Raw genomic sequence first — 26,434 nt, 5'->3', positions numbered from 1 at the left:
TCCTTCCAAATGAGCTATCTTTACAGGATGGCTTACCTAGAGGACAAAACTTAGGAGCCACCTTTGCCTGCTTCTTAGCTACTGTCAGGCTTGACATACTCCAGGACTATTTGGATTTTGCATGGTGAGAGCAATGGCCATGCTTGGAAAGTGGAAACCGGTAAGGTCAGTTGGTCTCACCTAGAACTACTGAGATTCAGCCCCACTTTTCCAGGTTCCAGATACGTTCACACTTTTCTATGGCAAAAATACTACAACCATAGATTCTTTCCTTACCAGGCCAGTATCTTAGCTCTGGAGCATTTATACTTACTGTAACAAGAATGATGGCAGTGCTGCATTATCACAAAGACTGTTATAACATAAAATAACAACAACAAAAACAAACAAAAACCTTGAATTTTGGAAAAATTTTAGACTCCTTTTTTTTTAAAAAATAGACTTCTTTTTTTAAAGACTCCTCATAAGTGCAAGTATTTCAAAGTGTTCCCATGGGCCCTTCCCCTAACTTCCTCTAGTGATACAATCTTACATAAGCCCAGTCAGTTAACTTTTGAATGACCTTATATACTGAAAGTTTCAAAATTACATGTGATAAGATACAAAAGTGTATAACTATGATTTTTTTTTTACCAAGTGACCACTCTTACCAACATCATAGACATCAAGATAATCTACCAGAACCCCTAGAGCTGCCCTCATCACACATCCTTCCAGTCATTATGTCCCCCAAACGTAATTACTTTTCTGAATTCTATCACCCTGGATTAGTTTGATCTATATACTGGTGTATATATACTCTTCTCTGTTTGGCTGGTATCCACTCTGGTATATACTCTTCTGTTTTTGGCTTCTTTTGATCAATATTTTGGTGTGATATTCATCCAGGTTGTTGTGGGTGGCAGTGGTTTGTTGTTGTCATTGCTATGTTGTACTCTGTGATATGGATATATCAATATTTAGTTATCTCTTCTGTAGGTGGATACACAAGTTATTTCCAATTTTAGCTATTTCAAATTATGTTGCTATAAAAATTATTCCACACGTCTTGTAGTGGGCATTTGGGTACATATATATTTCTGTTGGGGATATACCTGAGAGTAGAATTTCTGGCTTATTAGGGATGCATATATTAGGCATTAGTGGATACTGCCAAAGAATTTTCCAGAGTGATTGCAATAATGGGAGGTCTAGTTCTTCTCTGCCAACATCTCATATGCCCGACGTTTTTATTTTTAGCCATTCTGTTTATGTGTTTTAGTATTTAAGCATCATTTTCTTTTACCTTTCTGTGATGACTTCTGTTTATCAGCTTAGCTATTTGGAAGCCATTGTGAAGTTTTTGTTTAAGCTTTTTGCCCATTTAAAAATTTATTATCTTTTTATTGATTTGTAATAGTTTCTTTATATATTGTAGATATTAGATATGCATACTGCAAATGTCTTCTCCCACTCTGTGCCTTCTTCTGTTTCTCTTAGAATGCTATCTTTTCATAAACAAAGTTTTTAATTTTGAAAAAGTTCAGTGTATCAATCTTTTCCTTTATGGATATCTATGGAAATGAATATTTATGTGTAATTTAAGATATTTTCCTACCCTAAAGGTAGATGATTTTCTCCATATTGTCTTCTAGAAGCTTTATTTTTAAGCTTCTTTTTAAATTTTGTTATTAAGATCCATTGGGAATTGATTAAAGTTTATTTTTCTCCACACGAATAGGATACATTTCTGTAGAAATTTTGGATTCCATCTGTTGATTTCTATGAAATATCCTGCTGAGTTTGAAATTAAGTTGAGTGTGAAAATCAATTTAAGAACTGAACATTTTTACAGTATTGAGTCTTCTAATCTGTGAACTGGGTTCATCCCTAATTAATTTTCTTTCTGTAATATTTTATATTATTTTGTGTTGGAAGTCTTACACATCTTTTCTTTTCTTATATATTTATTGCCAGATACTTGAGAGGTTTTGCTGTAACTATAAATGATACACCTTTTAATTTTTGTGTGCTAATATATGAAAACAAAATAGATATTTTATATTGACTTGTTTCCTGTGACTTCATTAAATTCATTTACTAACTCTAATTGTTATAATCTATATATCCTTTTTGATTTTCTGTGCCCATAACCACTTTGTGTTTGAATAATGACTAGTTTATTTCCTCCTTTTAAATCAGTATGCCTTTATTTTTTGCCTTACCTCGTTGCCTGGCTAGGACCATGAGAACAATGCTGCAAGGACAGAGATTAGCTGATGAACAGGGTGAACATTAATGGTAGTGTTTTCATTATTAAGTATTAGGTTGCTGTTTGTTTTTGTACATATTCTTTTTGAGCTTGGGAAGTTCTATTCTTTTCCTAGCTTGGTAAGAATTTAGTTCTATGGCTGTTGAATTTTACCTAGTACTGCTTTGGCATCTTTTGAAATTACCATATTATTTTTTCCTTCTTAATCTTTTAATGCCCTGAATTACATTGTTTGATTTTCAAATGTTAAACTAACCTTGAATTTGTGGCATAAAACCAACTTTTTCTAATATATTAAGCTTTTATCTCTCACTGAATTTGATTTGCTGTGATTTTAAGATTTTTGTATCTATGATCGGGAAAGATACTGGTCTAAAAATTTTCTTTTTTGTAAAGCTTTCTTCTGATTTTTGATTCGAGTATGCTGGCCCCAAATTGAGTTGGGCAGTGTTTCTTCTTTTTCTGGGAGGTTTTGTGTAAGATTGTTCTTTCTTCCTTAATTGTATGGAAGAATTTAATGTTGAGACCACAAGGGGCTGTAGTTTACTTTGAGGGAAAATTTTTCATTATAGATTCAATCACTTTAATAGATGTAAAGTTATTCCAATTTTTAAATTTCTTCTTTAATCGGTTTTGGTAAGTTGTACTTTGGAAGGAATGTGTCCACTTCTCTCAAATTCTTGTACTTATTGGCCTAAAGTTATTTATAAAGTACCCTCATTTAAAGAAATATATAAGATCTATAGGACTTTCCCTTTTTCATTCTTAATGTGGTTAACTGTGTGTTTCCACTCATTTTTTCTTATTCTATTTTTTTTAAGGATTCATCAATTACTGGATTTTTAAGAAGCAACTTTTGGTATTATACACCTGTTTTCTGTGTTATTGACTGTATTCTTTTGTTGTTGTTTCCTTCCTTCCATTTTCTTTGGGTTAAATTTGACATTTTAAAAAGCTTGTTTGAATGAGATCTTAGATCATTGATTTTCAGCCTTCCATCTTTTTTTATTATATGCAAGTAAAGCTAAAGTTTTCCTTTAGTTCCTTTAGCGATAATCCCACATTTTTAAATATCATATTTCCATTATCACTATACTAAAACGATTTTCTAATTTTCACTGTGAACTTGTTTTTGTCCCATGGGCTATTTAAAACAGATTATTTAATTTTGAAGCAATTTGGAGTCCAAATTTTCTAGTTAATATTTTATGATTTTTAGCTTATTCCACTGAAATATGGAATAGCTTCTGTATGATTTTCATCCTTTCAAATACATTTAGACTTGCTTTATAGACAAGCATGTGATGTGTTTTGGTTATTGATCTTGAGAACTTGTAAACAAAATGCATTCTGCAGTTGCTGGATATACTGTTCTATATAGATCAATTAGGTCAAGTTGGCTAATTGTGATATTCAGATCTTCGTGTCTCTACTGATTGCTTTGGTTGCTTATTTGTCAGTTACAAAGGGGTGTTTTAAAGTCCCCCATTTCTATGTATTTGTCTATTTCTCCCTTTCATTTAGTATTTATTTGATACATTGCTATGTCTGTTATTCTCAGTATATAACATAGGATTGTCATATTTTTCTATTGAATAGATTCTTTTATTATTAGATTTATTAAAAGATAATTATTGATATTTATAATTACATTGGATTACAAGGTTCAAAAGGAAAAACATGACACATGAGATACTAAAAAATGTCAATATTCCATGTAACTATAGATATATTTGAGCTTATCTACCATCGTGCTTTTTTGTCCCATCTGTAGTTTGTTTCTTTTTTCTTCCTTAGTTGATTAATCTGAAAGAAGGCAAAACTGTTTTATTTTTCAGCTTTCTTCTCTATTAGCTTGCTAGTTATACATTATTACATATTTCTTTTGGTGTTATCCTAGACATTGTAACACTTACCCTTAATTTATTAGAATCTACCTTAAGTTATTACTTCTACTGTTTTTCAGATAATGTATCTACCTAAGAACAGTTTAACTCTATTTTACCCCTCCTGCTCTTCATGCCATTTAACCCCAAAACCATGATTATTGTCATTTTGAACAGACTTTAATTACTTAGATTTGTTCATATAGTTTTTTTTTTCCTTTCTGTGTTATTAATTGCTTCCTACATTACCGTGCTAACTACTGGGATCATTTTTCTTTCTGCCTGAAGTATTTGAATTCTGCTAATAACAAAGTTGTCTGAAAATGTTTAAATTTTTGCTTTCATTTTAAAGGATACTTTTACTGACTATATAATTCTAGATTGAGACTTAGACTCTTTTAGTCCTTCAAGTATGTGTTCTGTTGTCTCTGCCTTTCATTGTTTCTATTGAGAAAATAATTGTCCATCTTACTATTGCTCTGTCTTCTTAGAGTTCTGTCTTCTTTAGCAGTGTTGGAGACTTTTACCTTTAGTTTTTAGAATTTTTATTATGCTATGGATAAATATGTTTTTGTTTTGTATTCATTCTACTTGGAGTGTGTTTATTTTCCTGAATCTATAGCTGTATGTTTACATTAGTTCTGTAAAGTTTTTGGCTTATTTTCTTCAAATATTTCCTTTGTCCTATTCTTTCCCTTACTTCCACTGGAATTCCAATTGCATATCAGAACTTTTAATCATATCACATACTTGCTTTTTTGCCCTTTATTTTCCATTATTTCTTCCTTTCTGCTATTCAATCTGGGTATTTTCTACTGACTTATTCTTCAGTTCATTGATCTTCTCTTGCACAGTGTCTGATCTCCAATTAAATCCATATGTGGAATTCTTAATTTCAGTCACTCTTTCAGTTCTAGAAATTCCATTTTTTTATATTTCATCTTTTCTATGTTCTTTGATATTTTAATAATAGGTATTTTAGAGCCTATGCCTGGTTAATACCTGTATCACCTTTAAGTCTTTCTCTCTCTCATTCCCTCTATCCCTCTTGATTTCCATTTATTTGACTGTTTCTTAGCATGCCTGGCAGTTGTTGAGGCTTTGGATATTGGTACCTTCCTCTTGAAAGGAATAAATTCTATGGTAGGCAGAGTTCCTTGATCCAATTATGACTAGTTTATTTATGATTTGTTCTTACTTCTAAGGCATAGCCCTTTCAGGGGTTTCACATGAATGCCTGTGGTTTCTACCTATGCCCCTCTTGATGAACACTTAACTTCAATTTTTGATTTCTTAGCATTTGGCAACTGTCAAATTCTCTGCTTAATATTACAATCTCTTTCCAGCTGCTCTTTACTTGGCTTCGTGGAGTCTTATCTCACAAATTCCCAATGTAGGGGTTAACAAATGCCTTAAGAAGAAATTGCCTGCATCATATAGAATTACTTCTGTAGGGTTCCATTTTATTTGGGATCTTTTCTTTTCCCTCATGTTATGGCTTTCTCTGTAGCACTGAACCCAATTTTGTACCATCTAGTAAGCCTGGCATTAACTCTCATTTACTATTTTTTGATTGGCTTCCATGCCATGCTCCAGAAATTGGCAAATACCACAATAAAAAGAGGGACAGTAAATGTGGGGCTTTGTTCCATGCAATTCTCTCCCCTCTAGGATCTAATACCTTCAAGTTCTGGTTGCCACAGTTATTCTCTGATGCCTGCATAAGCTGTTTGTGTTTATAGTTTATCCAGTCCTAATAGATGTTCATAGTGTTAGGATTCACCTGACAATATCTAGTCTATCAAAGCTATAAGTAGAATTTCTCCAGTTAAAACTTTTTAATTTGGTTGTAAAAGTTGTTCCTTCAGGAAGCTGGACTCCAAATCTGTTGTTACTATTTGATTGTGTACAGAGTGACCAAGTAGTGGTGGACATCAGATGCAGCTTTGTTGATGAAATGCTTGGCACAGAAATGCTAGCTTCTTCCATTCAGGAGTTATTTATAGGAATATTGCCTTTACCACAGTATGGTCAAGAGGTAGTTCTTTCTAGCATATGAAAGTCTATGAATGCCAATTTTTAAACGTGCTCTACACTTTAAAAATTAATGTTCAGAGTCTTTTTTTTTTACTGACTAGTGTGAGTAGCTTAGAAAAGTTTAGAAAGACCTACTTCTTACTTGAAGAAATATACACTCCATAGTATTAGCATATTAAAGGCCTAGACCAGCATTTTCTGTATTAATGCATTCAGCTTTGCTGTTCTAAATGTTAAGAGTACAGTAATGAACAAGACAGAAAAAAATCCTTTGAGGATACTGAAATTTCCTGTGTAATCCACATTGGGGGCACCAGGACCATGTACAGAAGACATATATGTGAAAAACTCTGTTGGATTAGTCTCTATGGACAACTGCTAGGCCTTATTTCTGCTTCCAGTGGTCACTGACTCTATTTTTAAAATGTTAGCTAGAGCATGTAGATATGAAAGAATGTCTAATGGAAATGGTCATTTTGGAGTGTTTTGCTTCCTCTAGGGAACATATCAGATTGAAAGAGAATATTTAACTTACCACAGTGAGTCTGACTCTTGGCTATGCATTGTCACACTTTTCAACAACCATTGCTGCATTACTGAAACAAAATTAATTTAAATTCTCTTTAAGCCCATCTTTTGGTTTGATTTTCTAAATTGAAACTGTCAAGAGATCAAATAATGGTGTCATTGCATTGAAAGATAGGGAACTATGCTTTAAAAACTATCGGCCCATTTGATCTGCCATATAGAACTTGGTTGGCAATTATCCTAAAAGAGTCAACTTGGCAAGAAATGAAAGAATCTGAAGAGTCATCAATGATTGCATGTAAATCTGTCATGTGATTTTATGTAGTTATATATTTAAATGAATGCATACATAGACATATATATACACCTGTGTGTACATACTTTTTTTTCCATATTCCTAGATTTATATTCCTCTAAGATCATTAGGAAAGGTATATACCTTCATTCAAAGTCATACTGCCTTCTGAAATGAACACTTAGAACCTATGATGTTTTATACTATCCATGGCACTGTTTCTGTTACCAGTATCGATAATTAACACTTGATTCTATCTTTCTCATTTAATGGGTTCACCTGACATCATTCATCAGAGCTCATTTTTGAGACCCAGTGTAAACCCAAAAGTTGTTGAGGACCACTTTTATGTTTATACTGTAATGTGATACAGTCAAGATGAAATGTAAATAGTTTTTTCAGGTCATGGTCATTTACATCTACTCTTTCTTAAAGGTCACCCTGACTGTACTGATTTTGGCTTTGATACAGAACATGTCCAGGGCTCATAGTGGCTCTAGAAGAGTCAGTGACAGTGAAGGACTCTGGATAATTCTGTATTTGGTGGGAGGAGTATGCCACTCATCTTAGGAAAATAACTGCAAAGACCACATCTCCATTTTTTTTTTATTTTTAGCAGGACCCAGGACTCTGTGGCTATGAGTTAAAATGTTTGAGTCCTCAGATTCTAAATGAGGCAGGATTGTTTAAAGGTAGGTAATGTCTTCTTTGGAGACACTTGGGTTTTAGACAAACATTTCAGTACAAGCAAAAGTATATATGGCAATGGCATGGATCAAAAGCATCACCATGTAATTGAAACTGACTTTGTATTGGGTTCCTCCAGTGTCAAGGCTTTTTTTTTTTTCTTTCTAAGAGCAACATTTTCCCTCTTATCTTCATTTATGTCTATGTTTCCTTAATCATCTTCAAATGTTTGTGAATTGATGTTCACATGTCCCCATGCTGTTTTTTAAATCTCATTTGTTGCCATTTCCCTTTTACAGAGAGAGGAAGCATTCTGTTTAGGCTACGTGTTTAAGGGCGAAAAGTGTTTATAGAATCTTCATCTGTTTCCCCTGAGCCTGATCTATCTGATGACATCACTCTATAATTTTACATGATTTGGACGATGCAAAGTGCACAGGGTAGAAAATTCAGGACAGCACACAGGACATGTTTTTATAATTAGCTAGAGAACCCAGGCTATAGCTTATGAATCTTTAAAAAAAAAAGAAAAAACCACCTACAAATCCAGTGGGAAAAGATGATCCTCATTGACCCATCCTTTGGTGGCCTAAGACTGACTTGAGGGATTGCGTAAGTGCTTATGTGGTTGAGACATGGATCTGGATGGAGGTTCAGCCATTGAACTCTGGATTAAAAATTTTGGCCTAGATTAGGTCATCGATAATATCAGTGATCAAGGATTTTGGAGGCAATTGAATTAAATCCCTTAGCATCTGGAATTTTGAGACAGTAATGGAAGAAGTCCCATATTATCTCATTCTTTTTGTCTGAATTGGTTATTCAGGGATCTTTTTAAGAACTCACACCGAATGGCTGAGAACTTCCATTTGATACACAGTTCATTGACTGATGACTGTTGCGACATCATTTTTTAAGACCTTCATGTCTTAGTCATCTGGAGTTTATTGGACCCTTTAAACAATTAAGAGGTGAGAGCATAGTAGAGAGATCTTGTTGAAGATTTATGAAATGTCAAAATTTAACAAATGTAAGATCTACATTTAATTCTAGTAGGAATAAAATCTTTGACTGGCTTGTACAAAGACAAACACCAAAACAAATAAAACTTATTAGAACTTTCCAAAATGAGGACTCACTAAGGATCTTCTCCCTGGTCCTCCTCTGGTAATGCTTAGAGATCTGTCCTGGGAAGAAAAATCCTTTAGTAAAAACTTTGTGTTTCTGCCTCACTATGTGGGAACCTGTACCTTGAGGGTCCTGGACAAATAAAAGGGTTAACCCAAGTATTGAACACTGTTTAGCTGTCTTGGGACATTTGTTCTGTGTTCATGGATTTAGTAAATTTAATGTAAATAGGCACCCCAGCAGCTGTGTCCCCTTAAGCATATTTTATTTAGCAGCTGAGTTATCCACATCACTTGGCAGCCATAGATTTTCAATTTTTTCTTGTGCCAAGAGGGCAGCTGGAATAATTTGAGTACTCATTAATTTGGGAGAAATATGAGCTGTGTATGGCAGACAACCTGAGTCTTCTGTATGGTGTTGTACCAGGATAAGCAGATCAGAATAGAAGCAATTTGCCCTATCCCAAAGGGGCCCTAGGATTTTAATAAGCTGGTTATGAAAATTCTATTTCTTTGCAATTTGAAGCATCTAATTAGAGCCTGTAATTTCTCTCCTATAACGAGAGTGGATGAAGGTTAACGTTAGGCCTCCCGGGCCCTTTCACATTCATTTACAGAGAGAAATCAGGTAACAGTTGTAGCTAATTAGTACAGGGTATTAAATATTTAGTCCATCTTGATTTAACTTGGAGAACACATGCATGTTGTTGGGAGTATGGAAAATGATAAAGGGAAGTTAAATTTAATTTTTAATCAAAGATAAACTTAAAGGCAGTATAATAATTTTAGTACTGACTATCCTAACCCAACAGCCAGAGCAGCAATTGCCTCCAGTCGTCTGAACTGTCAAGATAAAGGAAGATGATGTCGATTTAATTTCATCACTGAACACATTTCCCAAGTTCAAACAGCTGGGATTTATGCAATCTGCGTAGAGTACAAAGAACTCCATGATTTTTATCACAGCAGTAACATAAAAAAACCACCTTCTTGATGTTTCAGAATTTGAGTTTGGATATGAGTGCGTTTGGGGGATCTATCCTAAGGAGATGTATCATTCACAGGCATTTCTTTTAAGAGAGGACTCACGTCTAACAAAACTGTTCTCCGAAAAGAAATCCTCCAAGAGTCAGGGCCCACTGGTAATGGGTAGCACTCACTGTGTTGAATCAAGCCTGACTTTGCCATAGACTGATCCCAACCTCCTGCTTGAGGAGGACAATAAGTTATTCCTCTCTTGTCATAACCTGACCCGAATGACCTTCCTAAAGTGAGATTCAGTTAAGTCGGGACATGCATATCAGAAAGAAACCCCTCAGAATGGATACCATGGCAGTCTGCCCTTTGGGGCCTGACACCAACTAAAACAGCTTCAGAGAGAGAGTTCCCAGGAAAGTTCTCAGGGCTTCTGTAACTTACTGGAACCAGGCTTTTAGGACACTAGAATATCATAAAAGGGAAAAGATGAGGGAATAACAAAATAGAAAGATTTTAAAGAGTAACTTTAAAGCCCATGTCCCTCTAATTTTTCTGGTGAGGGGGTTTATCTTAGCCTACAAAACCCATCACTACTCCAGTTGTTTCATCTGGGAGATGCTTGAAGCATCTTTGCAGATTTGTACAAAATAGATGGTGACTCCCAAAGACCATCTTACTTTTTGCTACATTGGCTTCCAGTTGCCAGTTATTATAAAATAGTTCCTGACGGCAATAATCCTTTGAAAATCGCCTGTTATTGGGGATAATAGCTGGTTGTCAAAGCATTAACCACCCTCGACTTCACTTTGGGCTATTACATAACAAAAGAATGAACTGGTGGTGAGTCTGCCAGGTGTATTAAATTATATCATGCATTATAGAAGTTCTATGCTGGGGATTAGCATCCAGAAAAGAGTATCAAGAGATTGCCAAACTCATTATCTGCTGAGGCAGGAGGCTGGCCTCAGGCCTGGGGATGCAAGACTCTCGTACGTAACAATAAAGCCACTAGCTTCAGTCCATCCTTGCCCTAGCATGGAGATAGACAAGTATCACAGCAGCATTTCTGCTCTGTTCTTCCACCTCTAAAGAAAATCAGATTATGCTGCATTAATTATGGTAAGCTGCACTGAAATGGATTTAATTCATTTTCTGATTTCTTAATGACAAATCTACCTCTTTGGACAGACTGCTATCGTCAGAGAATTTGGTGGATCCTCCCACCACTTTTCGGAAGTTGAGATTTTGTTCTCTAGCTCTCTTTAGACAATAAAAATGCATGGAAGACCTTCAGAGGGCACAGCCCCTGAGGGGCTCTGCTGCGCTGCAAGCACCCACATTCACTCTTCGTATTGATATGTCACACTGGGCTCAAGACATCTTTCAGGTCAAATGTTTTCCAAAAGGGAGAAGCGTGACATGAAACAATGATTTAATGCCCATAGAAATAAGATTTTAGCTGCAAACATACAGACAAAGCATGGCTTGCTGTGCTCAACAGGTCTGGGTGATCTTTCACATAGTTCTTGGCCTAACCCATTCTTGATGACCTAGAGAATGGTGCCTGCTTCTAATCTTCAGTGGAAAATTATGAGACCTGTATAGTCATTTCCATAGTCCTGAAGCTCTAACCTGCATTTTCCTACCTGAATATTTTCTGCATGGAGTTGGGTACTGGAGCACTATTGCACCCCTTCTGCCTTGCACAGACCCTGGCACCTAGAAGATGCTCTGTAAATATCAGATGAATGGAACCGAATGGAAATTTCTTATGGTCTCTTTCTGAAAAATATTTCTTATAAGAAAAGTATTTCTTGTTCATTATAGAAAATGTTTAAAAAACCAGGTAACAAGAAAGATAAGGTATCATCTGCTAGCCAACCACCAGAGAGATTATGGCATTAGGTACTTTTTTCATATATCTTTCCATTATTTTTCTGTAATGCGTGTGTGTGTGTGTGTGTGTGTGTGTGTGTGTGTGTATATATATATATATATATATATTGGATAGGATTGTACATGGCATTTTAGAGCCTATTTTGTTCTTTTAGTGATGTCTTTCCAAGTCATTAAGCGATCAACTTTACCATTATTTGTAATGGCTTCATGAAAGTTAATTGAATGAATGCACTATAATTTAATCCCCTTTCTGTGGGTACATTTAGGGGGTTGTAATTTTTCTCTAATATGAACAGCATTGCAACATATATCCTTTATGTTAAATCGTTTCACTGTATGATGGTTTCCTTGGGCAACATGGAGAGTCAAACAAAGAAAACATCCATCAAGACTTTTGAAAAGACAAATTACTTTGGTGGGTAGAAGGAAAAGCAGAGTATATCAGACATCTGAACTTGCTCTGAACAATGACAGGCAACAGCATCTTATGGAAGTCATCAATGGATAAATGTTTAGAAACCATAGGATTTGGACTATTATATTAATTTGGTTTGTACATTTTAGCAAAATGAAAAATTTCAACTTGCTGGTAAGAAAAAGAAGTATTTGGAAGTGATTTCCTAGAAATGGATTGCTGAGTCAAAGGTCATGTGCACTTCAAATATTTGAAAGATACGGCCAAGTTATTGCCGGTTTATATTCCCACCAGTAGAAAGACGATTTCTCAATACTCTCATCATCATTAACAAGCCATTTTCAATTCCCTAGCAAAAACCCAAAAATACCCCCCAAATTCCCAATTTTAATTTGTATTTGTCCTTTAAAGTGAGGTTGAACATTCCTTTCTCTGAGTTTTTGTTTGTTTGTTTGTGTTGCCATGAGTATTTCTTATTCTGTGATCCAGCAGTTCATGTCCTTTGAGCAATTATTTTGCTCTCATGTCAAAGTGTTGCAATTAAGAACATGAAATTTGGAGTCCTGTTTGCCTTAATAAAAGGGTTTGACAGCTGTCACTTTACCAGCTGTGTGACCTAGGACAGGTTCCTACCTTTTCCAAATCTCAATTTATTCATCTATTAAATAAGAATAATGATAATACCTGTCTCATTGCAATCCTACCATTATGATAGGTGACAGTGGACAATTGCTCAATATAGTTTTAATTCTGTACTATTCCCTTATTTCTTTTAGCATGTTCCTACTGCATACATCATGATGGATTATCCCTACTTAGCCTGCGTTTGTATCTTATAGTTGCTTGCAATAACCACATTTATCCACTTATTTGACAAATATTTTGGGACAACTGCTATGGGTCAGGTTCAGGATTAGGAGTTAAACAATAGTGAGCAAAACTGATCTCCATCATGAAGGTTACACACACACACACACCTTTATTTGTGTTGCCATGAGTATTTGGCGTGTGTGTGTATGTGTGTGTGTGTATGTGAAACAGAACATAGCCAAGTGACAGGCAAATAACTGTAAATTACACTGATTACATGTAGAAAAGCAATAGGGGCTGAGACCAAGCATAAAAGGAAGACTTATTTTAGATAACAGGATGGAGGAGGGACTTTGGGAGATGGAAAGTTTTATAATAGGACCAAGAAGATGGGAAGGAAATGTCAATGCTAAAATGTTTCAGTGTTGTGAGAGCAGCATGTGCAAAGGCCCCGTGGGAGGAAAAAAACCTTCAGGTGTTGGGTGAATTGGAAAAAGGTCATCCTGGGAGGAAGTGGATGGGTGGGAATTTGACAATGATGAGGGTCAGCCTGAGGTAGGATTATGGGACAAGGCAGGGACCAGAACAGGGGTTGAGGGTGGCTTTTAATTCCTGTTCTAGATGAAAGCAATGCCCCTTTAGAACTTCTACAAGGTAAGGATGCAAGAAGCTTTCTTTGGGACTGGATAGCAATGGAAAAGCTCAGATAAGAGGCCTGGCTGTTAATCTAGTTAAGAGGTATTAATGGCTTGGACTAAGTGTTGGCAGAGGAGATGAAAATCACAATAATTAAATTTAATAAGAAACTTCCAAAGAAATTCATTTCCCCATCCCATGTCATTAATTAGGAACTTTTAACCCTCAAGTCATTAGAAGTCACTGAGTGCTCTGGAAGAGTGGGCTTCCAGGCTACAGCAGATTCTCTGGCCACTCCCTCCCATGCAGCCTCATGTCCTCAAACCTTTTCCTCCAGGAAAAGCCCCAATCTCCCAGAAGGTGATGTTTAAGATGGAAAACTGTAGAATTTCCTTGCTGACATCAGAGCCAGCAGCTTTGACCAATCTTGAGGTTCCCAGGCAGGAGAAACACATTTTGGGAAAAACAAAGAACTCGATACCAGGACACAGTATCTCTCTTTCTCTGCCCTTGATCCCTATGAAATATCCTGACTCCAGAAAAACAACAAACCAGTGAGTAAGTAAAATGTGATGGTGAGGAAACAAAATAAGTTCTAGCTCTTAAGACTAACAACTTCATTCAAGTGTACGTTTTTTGTTCTATCAAAACCCATTGCTCTTCTTGGTTTACATTTTGCTGTTTTGTCCAATGCCTCCCAGGCCACCTTTTTCCACCATCCCCGTGCATCCCATGTTGATTCTTCTGAGTTTGTGGCTTCTCTCCACTGCAGGAAAGCTCCTACAGGACAGAGATGGTCTGTTACCTTGCACGACCTCCCCTTCCTCAGTGTTTCTTGGTCACAATGCCTTTTAACCATACTAACTTTCAGTTGTTTTTCTCTAACATGTAGAACTTTGGTGGGGGGCGGGGGGGGAGAGAAAATGTGAGAAATGCCTGAGGGTTCATTTCCAGGAGCAAAGAGTTGGAGGAAAGATGAGGAAGACTTCTTTTGGCTTCAAGTATCCCTCCAACCAATGCACAAAGCTAAGAGAAGGACTATCAGGACTTTACAGTTACAAGCAGTTGACAAAATATAACCCTCTTTCATGATAAGAGCACTGAAAAAATTTATGACCTAATAATAGTAGAGCCAATAGTAATAAAAGTAGAGCCAAAAAAACACTCTCTGTTGGAGGTGTTTGAGCCCTCTGCTTGAGGTCGGCCAATGCCAAAAGGGAACCCCGGACAGCTCTAGGGCTTATAGTCTATAAGATTAAAACATAACAATTCTAAATACAACCCCTACTGATTGAATAAAAGAAATAAATTTTCTTCTGGGGTTTCTCAGAAAGAAGACATGTGCCCCCCTGTTCCCCCCTGGAACTTTCACTCACTTTTCTACCCCCAAACAGTGGCTCTCTATAGTGAGTCATAACTATGACTCTCCATAGTAGGGTCTGCAGCTGGGCATGCTCCCATAGTGAGTGTTTGGAGTCTTGGGAGCACTGGAATCCCTGGAGGAGGCAGAGGTCGGGGTACAGGTAATGAGCATGTACTGATTGCCCAAACCCCACAGGTGATTCTGATACACAGCCACCACTCCCACACTCCCCCACCCCCAGAGCTATGTCCCTACCTGTCTGCCTTTTGGAGAATCACAGGTAAAATGGAATGAACTCTGCCCTCAAGGATATCCTTGCAGTCGTCTGATGAGTCCTTGACTTTTCTTACTGACAGTAAGCCCCAGAAGGTGGCAGGTGATTTGACAGCAGAAACTGCTATTTTAGACTAATTCTTAGTGACAGGGAGGATTGGTTGGGAAACTAGAAGTGACAAGAACTGTACTAGCTTAGAATTCACAACAGCTGTTGGTTTTAATGAGTTTGAGAATGATTTGGGCAGAATTCCAAACTCCTAAATCCTCGACCTATAACCTGCACTGTGCTGATTCACTAGGGTGGTCTGCAGAGAGAGTGTTCTATCCAAATGCATGCTACTTCTTACTGTGGGGCTTTGGCCCACATCCCACACGAGGACCACATTTGTGCCCAAGGCCAAGTAAGTCTTGGTCCTGTACCCTCATCTGGGTGGCAAACACAAACTTGAGGGAGCACATTAAGGAAAAAGGAGCTTTCCTCTAACGTCCAGACTGGCAGGCCAAGTCATGTCTTCAAGCTTCACACCTCTGGGCCCTTTCCTGCACATTTTCTCTTTAGGGTCCAGGCAAAATGCCCCACTAGAGATCTCCTCTTAGAAAGGACCCCCCACATATAAATTCGTTCATAGCACAACCCCTCCCCCCTCCCAACCCCTACCATTTTGGTTCTATTTAACCACAGTCTTGTCATACAGGTACTATTATGTTAGCCACAGTGCCTTGTAGGTAAGGAAAATGAGGCTCAGAAAGATCAAGTAACTCACCCCAGGTTGCCTAGCTCAATTGGGGAAGACCCAGATTCTAAAACTGGATGTGTCCAGTTCTCAACCCTGTTTTATATATACTGCATTCTGCTCACCTGTCCACCCAGCCATTCCTGTTATTCATGACCTTTTTCCATCTGTTCAAACTGTCCCAAGTGGGAGAAGGAGACATTTCTCTGAAAGTTGGTTGGTCGTATATGCTGATCTGGGTGGCAAACGTCCCATTACCATTGTGGCATGTCATCTTTTCCCTGCGAGGTAATACCTGAACCAAGCAGTTATTTAAAATACAATTGACTTCTGGCTTTGCATGGCTTCCATTTAGAATTAAGGGACAGCACCTAGGAAAAAAAGAAACATACTATGAAACTGATGATCCACCTGTGCGAGGCAACTAAGACACTATTTTCTGGCTTTTGAAGATGAGATGGTAATAATAAAGACCAGAGCTTTTCACCCCTCCATTTCTTCCTATTTATCACTGAGCTTCAAAGAAATCAAGGGAACTGATCATAGGAGAAAGTGAAATTTCAGCTGGTTGTTAGCAGATCAGTCTGAAAAAAATAAGAAAGCATTTAAAATGAAGTTGGTAATGAAGGAAAGAGCTCTAACACTAATAAGTTCACAAGTGTCCCATGCTGACTTATTTTGACTTATAAAATTTGTGAAAACAAGAGAAAGTGGGTGACTGATAATCTCTGAGAATCTACTACATCCTGGGCACTGAGTTGGGTACTGGTGCCTCATTCTTCCCCCACAATATCTGCATTTCTGTTTAGTGGGAGAAATAAATGTAATTCAAGAAAATAAACAAGTCATTAAGATAATTACAAAATGTACCAAGTATCATGAAGGAGACAAATGTGATGAGAGGGAGTTAGATACTGAAAGTGGGAGAGTGAAGAACATTCCAGCCAGTGGCACAAGTGGATGCAAAGACCCTAAAGACAGAATGAGTTTGTCATGTTTCTGGATCTTCTGGGCATCTTAGCTGTGATCAAGGTTTGGGAATATATTCCAGGCGCAATGGGAAGACATCACAGGGTTCTAAGCTAGGGAGTGACATGATCCCAAGATGTTTCACGAGCATGACTATCAACATGCCAGTTTGTAGAATAATTAGTTTCTCTTTTACATAAGTAGACTTTCTGATCTGTTCTGCTAAATTTAACGGCTTTATCCACATGAATCTGTGTTTTTGTGCATGGTGTTTAATCTGTAAGCTTTTTTGGAAGAAGGGGCATACCTGTGAATGAGTCACTGTCACCACTTATCTCTCCAGGTCTGAGAGAGCAAGGGAAGCAGGGAAGGACCTCCTAGCCATACAGATGTTTAGTCCACATGGTGGTTAGCAGTCTGAATCTTGGCAATGAATTTAAGAGCCCTCATATCAGCAGAAGGGGGTTTTTATGGTATTGTTAGTCAACATGTATTTGAGTGCTAGCTCTATGCCAAGCATTGCACTGGATTCTATAGATTCAGAAATGAATGAGGCAGAGGTCCTGTCCATTTGTCCATTCCATCTCTGTTCCTTTAGATGTGGTCATTCAAAGGCTCCATGATGTGATGTGCCAACTCAAGGTTTGTAATGGTGCCTCTTCTGTCTCAGGGCTCCTGGTGTGTCCACCTTGTTCCTACATATTGAGCAGTCATTCTTGATGTGAAGTCTGGATGTAGTCATGAATGGCCAACATCTGGGACTCACCAGTCATTGGAGAATGGGCATATAAATGAACAAATGAACTTCTTTCTCAGTTTGGCAATCACATAAGATGAAGGGCCCATTATTATTGTCCAAAGAATACAATTTGCTTTTGAGGAATTTAGAGTGCAGAATATAAAATATCAAACAGAGGTTCTTAACCTGAGATCCAGAGGTGCCTAGGGAATCTGGGTCTTTGGTGGAGGAGATACCCCAAATCTCATCAATCTTACATGAAATTGTGAATGTACAGGCTTGGGCATTTTTTGTAGGGGTAAAGTCCACAGCTTTGCCAAAGTCTCAATGGATCTTACAACTCTGCCAAGGTTAATAGAAGTTGTCATCACTGTAATTCTAGTGTTAGGGATTGTCAATCCCATTATCCTTGGTAATGGCAGATAGCAGTGATGACTCCTCAAAACTCTCTCCTAGGAAGAATCCTCTTCTTCACCCACAACAGACAATTTCCTCTTTAATCAGACTTCTGGGCAGGGTGGAGGGGGTATCTGGGATAGGAGATTTGGCTTTCCTCAGTTCACTTTGTTTAGTTTTACTACAGCAAATTGTCTCCAATACACTCGGATGCAACTCTCTGACTAGAATTCACTGCTTCTGACCTGTCCTTGCATCCATTATCTGGCTTGCTATTGATCACAGGGAGTGGGTGGATGGTCCACATGTTACCCACCCTCAAGGAAAGTACAGTCTGAGGGTTTAACTAACTTGCTCAAGGTCGCCAAGTCAGTAAATGTGCAGTTGGACTGACCTGGAACCCAGGTCTCCTGATTCCCAGCTGTTTTAAGGGTACTCAGTATTTACTTGAGTCAGATATGGTAAGGCACACAGACCTAGAAATGCTTGATGTGAAGGAAATTGAGTATACTCGTAGTCCCCTAGAAACCAGAAGCATGCCATACCACATGGAGCTGCTTCAAGGGGAAGCCCCAAGGCAAGGTGAGTGGGCAAAGAAAGAGAGGGAGAGGAAACTAGATGGTGAAGCCTTCTTGTGGTTGCCAAGGGGAGAAAGAGAGAAAGTAGGGTAAGCAGGTTTAGGACTGAGTAATCTCTGTGGGCTTTGGGGCACAGGACTTATCCCTAGTTGTCTAGTACGGACCAGAGAGTGATTAGGGCAGGTGGATCCAGAGTGTGAATAGCTGATAAAAAGAAGAGGCCTGGATTGGTTTATTTGCATTCAGAGGTGCACTTGTGGGCAAGTCGTTTGTTACCTGCAGGAATTAGCTAGCCCTGGGAGGGGTAGTTCCTCCAAGGCAGGAAGGCCCCAGGTATCGGAGCATCAGAAATAGAGAACATAAAAAGACACAGTGAAACACTGGCTTTACCTCCTGAATGAAGTCCTTAGGGCTGGATAGTCTAGTGAATTGTGTCACCAACTTTGAGGATGTTTGTAGCTTGACTTCTTACTGCTCTGTGAAGCAGCGTGTCATATCCTGTGTTCTGTGCTAACCCAGTTCGCCGTCTCTGGATGACTCAGAGACACCTTCTCCTTTACCTTGACACAACACATGGCCCCAGAACTGGACTTGCATCTTCCTGCTCAGAAGATCACAAATGGCATTTTTTTTTAATTGGGATGTTTTCAATACCACACATGAGGTATCAGGCACTGTGCTTGAGAGGAAAGAGATTATATAGACTCTTAGAGCATCCCCCAAATGACAGCACATTTATCATAATGATCTATGATATTCATTTGTTGAAATTTTATTACTTTTGTAATCTAATTCAATTTGTCCCATCTTACTGCTGCTCAGGGCAGTGTTACCTTATATGCATTTCTCATCCTTTGGATAAGGATGTTTCATCTTTTATTATGAGCATGATGGCTTCTAGATTAAAGCAGCCTGCTCAGTATAACTGTTTCCATTGGCATCAACCTTCTCTGGCGCTACCTCTACTCTTGCAGTGTTTTTGTGAAGACATTATTGGTGGTGATTTATGAAGCATTTGGGGAATAATCAAGTTCTAGTCCTCAGCTTCTGCTTAGAGTTTAAATATTTTATTCAGAGGTGCTTCTCTAAAGCACAATTCATTGAAATGAGCAAATAAGAGAAGTAGGTTAGGAGTATCTTTTGTGAAGATACAGATTAAGAACATATTCAGTAATAGTAAATTGGCCTTGAAGGCCTAAAGACATCAGGAAACTTCTTTCTAAAGCCGAAGTTGTGCACCATTTTTGAGAAATCCTGGAGGTGTTTTAGGGGATAATTGAGTTGGGCAGTGACCCTAAAGGGCCATGGGCAGGTGGAGTATGTGAAGGTGAGTTCACATGCTTATTTGCAGAGGCTGCCACTTAGGTGAATTAAAATTTGGAACCTGTAGATATGGGCACTCAGAGGTACTGGACAATTTTTTTTGCAAATGGCATTTATACATAAAATCCATATAAATTACATGTTTTATAAGGTAGAAGTGCTAGATTTATAGTTAAATGTTACTTTAAAATGAAAGATTGTCTTCTTTTTTTAATAAATGTAAAAAATATGTATTTGGAGGCTTTTAAATATGCTGTTCTCAGTCCTTTCCTCTGTATGTGGGAGCATGAGTGGGGTTATTATAATTTCAAGGAGCACCTTTTGGTGTGAAAACTCAGCTCTAGCTATGGACATGTGAGTATAGACCTGCCCTTTTTGGGGGAAAAAGGAAGTGCAGTTGGCTTATGCTTGGTTGCCCAGTCTGGTTGGTGTCTGATGTTCCTGACTTGTTGGATTGACACAAACTTTAAAAAAAAAAAAAAAAAAAAGATCCTCTTGATCCATTTTCTCTCTCTCTCTCTCTCTCTCTCTCTCTCTCTCTCTTTTAGACTACATACAGATTGTAAACTCCTGGAAGTTTAGCCTCAATCCTTAGCAATCTATAGAAACCCATTTGTTTGAAATGGCTCCACTGATTTCTTAATTCCTGGTTCCACTTATCTTTACTCAAGACTTATCATCTTGTCAGTGTTTCTTTAAAAGTGTTGACATCAGTCTACCTCTGTCAGACCCATCATGGGTACTTTTTAAAAATGTAGATCTGTGGACTACTTAGTTGAAATCTCTGGAGGATGGGTGTTGGGGCAATGTGTGAGTCAAGGTCCGGGGATTCTGATGTCCAGCGAAGTCCAAGACCTCTCCCCACCCTGGCCAGAGCCACACTCACTTCTTACCTGGAACACTTCAGTGGCCTCCTGCTTTAGTGTCTGCTTCTACCCTGTTCCCCTATATCTGTAGTTCTCAAACTTGGGTGCACATTGGAACCAAGGGAGATTAAAAGACCCTCTGCTCCAGAAGATCTGATTTATTTACACTTGGATGAGACTTGAGCATTCAGAATTGTAAGAGCATCACAGGAAAATCAAATGTGCAGCCAAGTTGAGCATGACTTGTTCTCTAGATTGTAGACAGATTTGCCCTTTTACAAGATTGTGTGTAGCTCATGTCAGGCTTCTATGCAGTTTCTTCTGTGGTTCTGTTCTCTGACAGTGGTTGCAAGGGCCCTATTTTCTGTCCATATTCATTCTCTACAACTTGTCCTAATTGATTCCACTCCATTTCCACTGGTTTCTTCAATATCCCTTGAGCATGTCTATCTCAACGATTTTGTACCACTTCTATTCCCTTCACCTGAAACATTCTTCCCCCAGCAGCCATGTGTCTTGTTCCCCCTTCCCCACCCTGTTTTGTCCAGATCCCCTTATCACATGTTACCTTACCAGGGAGGGCTTCCCTTCCTCTCTTCCTAAAATAGCACCTTTTGTCACTATCTATTTCCTTACTCTGCTTATTTTCTTCATAAGCACTAAATCAAACAAACAAATATTAGATACGAATTTGCTATTAATTATCTGTTTCACTCTCATGAAAATGTAAACTCCCTGAAGACAGACAGACTGTTTTTGCTTACCCATTTTATCCCCAACACCGAGAATGGTCCCTGGTTCATAGTAGGTATTCAGAAGCTACTTGCGACAGAGGGATGATGACCTGCTGCTACTGTTGGACTATCTCAAAAGCCTGATCATTGGTGATAGCCCATTTGTTACCAAAAGGACGTGGGGGGGGGGGGGGTGGCTGGCAGCCTGTTTTCTGGCTGTGCAGTGTGTCCATGATAGCTCTACCAGAATGTACTCTTCTTCCTCTATTTTAATGACTTTAGAAATAAGAGATTTGGTTCATTACTACCTATATTCACCCAAGTTAAGAGGAATGGCACCCCTGAAATTTCTGGTAGGAATTGGATCTACATGAGTCAGAGCATAATTTGTTTTTTGGAAAAACTGGATTGATTTTTTTTGTTTGTTTCACTTGGGAAATTTTATACTAAGCAGATTAAATTAAATGACTTTGAACTTTGAAATGTCCACATTCTAACATTTTATGAAGCTTAATTGGGTTTATAGAACATTTAAAGACCATACAAACTTGAATCGGAGACCAAAATGAACTAATAGGTTTATGCAGGCTTTTTCCCCCTGCCTTTATGCTGCATTAACGAAAGTGGTGCCTTCATGCCAGATGATGAGTGTCAAGGCCTGACTTTCTGAAGAGCTTTGGTGTGTCCTGATCCCGCTGTGGTCTGAACTGTGCCATGGCTCTGTCCCTTGATATTTCGTGCTATGAACTTGGCTTTCAGAACCACCTCTGATCTGAAAAGTAGTTAGGCTCGAGGCAAATTTGTGACTATTTCTCTAATGGTGCTTCTTGGGGAAGAAATCCCTGATTGTTGGAAATAAAATCTCTCAGGTTACAGAATCTGCTGATAGAAATGAGGAACAATTTGGTTATGTTACTCCTAGAGGTTTTGCACTCAGTTAACTGAGCAGTAGAGTACAGCAGCCCACCCTAGAAGATGTAGAGCTGGGTTGTAATGTCGTAATTTTCATATTAAATTTTCACTGCTACATTGATTCTTCCCAGATCCTTATAGAATGGTTGAGGAAACTATAGTGTAATTACTTTATTCTCATTTAAAATGATCTTTATTTTTTTAAAAAAGTATTATTTATTTATTTATTTATTTGAGAGAGGGAGAGAGAGAGAGAGAGAATGAGCAGGGGGGAAGGGCAGAGGGAGAAACAGGCTCTCTGCTTAGCAGGCATGTGGGGCTCGATCCCAGGACCCTGGGATCATGACCTGAGCCTAAGGCAAACACAACCCACTGAACCACCCAGGAGCCCCTAAAATGATCTTTAATTCTTAAAGCAATACTTGTTCACTTGTAAAAACATTCAAGTGATGTAGACATTTGTGAAGTAAAAAGTATAAATCCCTTTTAAGATATATAGGGTTCTATGCTATCCAATATCCTACAACTTGCTTCTTTTCCCCTTACCGATTTGTAATAGATGCCTTTTTGCATGAGTACATAGCTGCATGATAGTCCACTCCATGAATACACTATAACATTTTTAAGCAATCAGCTATCAAGAGACACTTAAGCTCTAACAGTTTTTGACTATTACAAATAATGAAGATGAACATTCTTGTACTTTTATCATTTTTGTGTATTTGTGAAAATGTACAAAATGAAACTATAGGGTTTTAAGAAGATGTGCAACTCAATAGTTTTTCCATATATCTACCACTTCGTGTCATCTCTAATACCTGCTTGGCCCCTACAGGCATTTTATTTGTTATCTTGGCTCTAAGATAAATGCCTAGAGGTAGAATTACTGGGCCTGAAAAAAATTACAACTATAAAATGCTATGGATATTGTTAAATTGCTTTCCAAAATATTTATTTTGGAGTAAAATCCCTTCTCTTTTGTTGCCAGTTGAAAGGCATCATTGTGAGAAATCCAAGGCGTGAACCTAGTATCATTTGATTATGTTTATTTTATAGGCAGAGATGTGACAAGTCATTTCCCTGCCATTTCTACTTAGATAAGGAGGGCAGTCCACAGGGAGCCAAGGCCGCCACATAAATGGAAATACTGAACGTGATTCTGATTTTCTTTCATAAGCAATGAAATAAAATACAAACCAACAAAATAAATATAATGCCTGTAAATCCCTTATCATGTACCTGACCCAAGGGATGGTGCTAACTGTAGGAGCCAGGGCAGTGGTGTAGGAGCATGGTGGGGGTTTGGGGGCTGAGATGCTGGTTTCCATTATTGTAGTTATTGTTAGCACAATTATACTTGAGCAATCATGTCTGGTCTGAAGTTTGGCACAATCCTACTGGTTTTCCAAATGGGTTGCCATCTTTTTAAGTGAGGAATTATAGAAGTTTTGCCAGTGATTCACAGCATTGTCCTGGAGTTTTAACTATGCTGCTGAGAGAGAACTCCGTTTATTCTGAGGTTCTTCATCTGGAAGGCAGAGGAGGTTCGGTATGTTTAGGTATCTTTACTTGAAAACAACTGGGCTGCTCTCTGCCAGACCCTTTCCTCTTTGCCTACAAAGGTAGACTCCTAGCTTCATTTCTGAAGAGCTATCTCTGAAACTTTGTTTTGTTAAGAGCCAGTTGGGATGCAAGTTTTTATTGGTCTTGTGTTTTCCCTTTAAATAGCCTAAATTTGAAGTGTGAGGTGAAGAATTATTTAAAAAGCATGAGTCTGAGTCTCAAAAGATGGGATTCCAGAGCTGGCTCCTATGGATGCTGGCTCTGGGCCATGGGGCTGATTGGGGTTTTCTAAATGGACAGACCCTGCATCTTCAAGACTTTGAGAGGAGGGAGGACCCAGTGTTATCTTGAGGTCTCTGAAGACCTTCCCATTGAATCAGGACTTGAAATTAAAGCAAATCATTTTACTTAACTGAACCTCAGTTTCTCCCTAAATCAGACATCTTTAGCTAAATACCAACAGTGCCCTGGCAGGAAAAGTGAACAGGGAAGTGACTTTTTAATAGGGGGGAAGGTCAATGACAACTACCTTTGGGCATATAAGGCTGACTCTTCTCTTGTTTTCCCTAAAAGAAGCCAGAATCTCCCAATCATAAACAAACAAACATAAATAAACAAACAAACAAACAAACAAATAATCCTTTCTCAATGTGACTCCATTGAGAATAGTGTGGAAAAGAGTAAGGGGAATGAAGTGAGGCAAAACTCTCTCTGCCTGCTCAGCCACCTGGGAAGCCCCCTTGTAGGAGCTGTGATGGATAGAATGACTGTCTTGGTGCACACAAGCATGGGCAGGCTGAGGCTCCAAAGTGAGAATGTGCATTTTAATATTTCTGCAAACTTGCCTTTGAGCTATAATGCCCAGGTAAGAGAATATTTATGATCAAAACAAAATCTGGGGACAGGGGACACCTGGCTGGCTCGCTCAGTTGGTAGAGCATGTGACTCTTGATCTTGGGGCTATGTGTTCAACCCCCAGGTTGGGCATGGAGCCTATTTTAGAAAATAGAAACTAATGAACTAATTAATTAATTAAAGCAAGATCTGTATTTCTGTACTCTGGAGCATTCGTATCTTTTTATCCTTTCATGTATTGAGTTTTCACGTTCTAAGTACTGTGCTCCATCAGGACACAACCAGGGAAAAAGAGACACAGCCCTTCCTTCCTTGTATCAGGTGGACAGTCTACTGGAGATCAATCTCACAAGTGTAACCATGTGAGATACTAGTTAGCTATAACTATAATAAAAGTGCTGAAGGACCAGTAGGGGTGCCTGACCAGGCTTGATGAGCTGAAGGGACATCAGCTGGTAAAAAGCCTTTCGTGCCACATATCCAGCATCTTCATCTGATGGCATGTCTTCTTTTAACTTGGCCACAGAGTGGTAGTCATAGGACTATGCCTGGCCTGCCAGAAGAGTTTTGTTTGGACCGTGTATTGTTGAATCCACATACTGTTTTAAATTTGAATTCAAGAGTCGTAACCCTTTTAGTCCCCTATCTTTCTTCCATCTAACCTTCAAGTACTACTTTGGGAGATGGGTTGTGCTCTATTTCAAAGAATTCAGGCCTCCTGAGAGAGAGTTGAAAAAGCAGTCCAAAATGGGAGAGTCAGGGCTTTACATGTGTTCTCGGCTCTTCGGAAGCCAAAAGCTTAGGAAGGCTAGAAAGAGCCCTTCTTGGTCTCCTGGCTACCGGCCGTGCCTCTGGTCCCAGTTAATTACCTATTAAAATCACGCCAGACACCACAGATGGTAAGAGTGTATGTAGCCTGTCCTCACCATTGGGGGGAAATGTTGAGGGTCTTTTGGTGGCGTTCATATGCTCAAGAAGAGCACACTCTGTGTTTCCTGTGTGGATTAGGAAAATGGTGCGGATTTGGTCCAGACCTAGAGGATCCTTGTCCATATGTGGGCAGCAAATCCAGGCCCGTGAGGCTGCTCGTTTCCCATTTCGAGTTGTTCTCCTCTGTCGTGAGTTGCACACCGAAAAACAACTACCACCAGTGCCATATGGTTTAAAAGATCAAAGGCTCCAGTTTTGAATATATTTCTAGCTGACTGTACTTCAAATGTCTTAAATATGTTCCTACAGATGGGAAGCCTGGGGCATTAAAGAGGTAAACCACATGTGCGGGAGCCATGCATGTGGTCTGGGCAGCATGGTGAAAGGTGCATATCCCTGATGCCTGTGCTCCTCTTCCTCTCAGGTCCGCATCTTCACCTACCTCATTGGACGAGAGGCTGCTTTTGCAGACAATCTCAAGTGGATGGCTTGTGCCAACAAAGGTAAGTTCCCTGCCATCTTGTACTCAACTCACAAGTAACTTCTCCTAGGATGCGCGCAAGTTGGGATAGTTAAGAGAAAGTAGAAAGTTCTAAGAGAAGGCTGTGATTTCTAGGGTAAGATTTGGGTGTTTCTAAATGGTTTTT

At 38.6% G+C, this 26,434-nt stretch overlaps 1 protein-coding gene and 1 long non-coding RNA gene across 11 annotated transcripts in view; one reads left to right on the top strand and one right to left on the bottom strand.

Moving 5' to 3' along the window:
- CACNA2D3 (calcium voltage-gated channel auxiliary subunit alpha2delta 3) overlaps positions 1-26,434 on the top strand; it is a 946,725-nt gene that overhangs the window by 631,522 nt on the left and 288,769 nt on the right. For all 10 annotated transcript variants that reach the window (XR_005374880.1, XM_038566127.1, XM_038566132.1 and 7 more), the window contains one exon: positions 26,212-26,290. Coding sequence is in view for 9 of the 10 variants with exons in the window: in XM_038566127.1 (XP_038422055.1) it covers positions 26,212-26,290 (79 nt within the window). In the remaining variant the exon portion in view is untranslated. The remainder of the gene's footprint in view (positions 1-26,211; positions 26,291-26,434) is intronic.
- LOC111091313 overlaps positions 1-26,434 on the bottom strand; it is a 32,455-nt gene that overhangs the window by 1,407 nt on the left and 4,614 nt on the right. The window contains exons 2-4 of the long non-coding RNA XR_005374885.1: positions 18,995-19,283; positions 16,048-16,293; positions 6,710-6,770 (exon numbers count right to left, since the gene is read on the bottom strand). This is a non-coding gene — a long non-coding RNA (uncharacterized LOC111091313). The remainder of the gene's footprint in view (positions 1-6,709; positions 6,771-16,047; positions 16,294-18,994; positions 19,284-26,434) is intronic.

Source organism: Canis lupus, chromosome 20, assembly GCF_011100685.1.
Source record: "Canis lupus familiaris isolate Mischka breed German Shepherd chromosome 20, alternate assembly UU_Cfam_GSD_1.0, whole genome shotgun sequence".
NCBI classification, from domain to species: Eukaryota; Metazoa; Chordata; class Mammalia; order Carnivora; family Canidae; genus Canis; species Canis lupus.
Note: the sequence above shows the minus strand (reverse complement) of the source record. Positions and strands in the feature narration are given on the sequence as shown.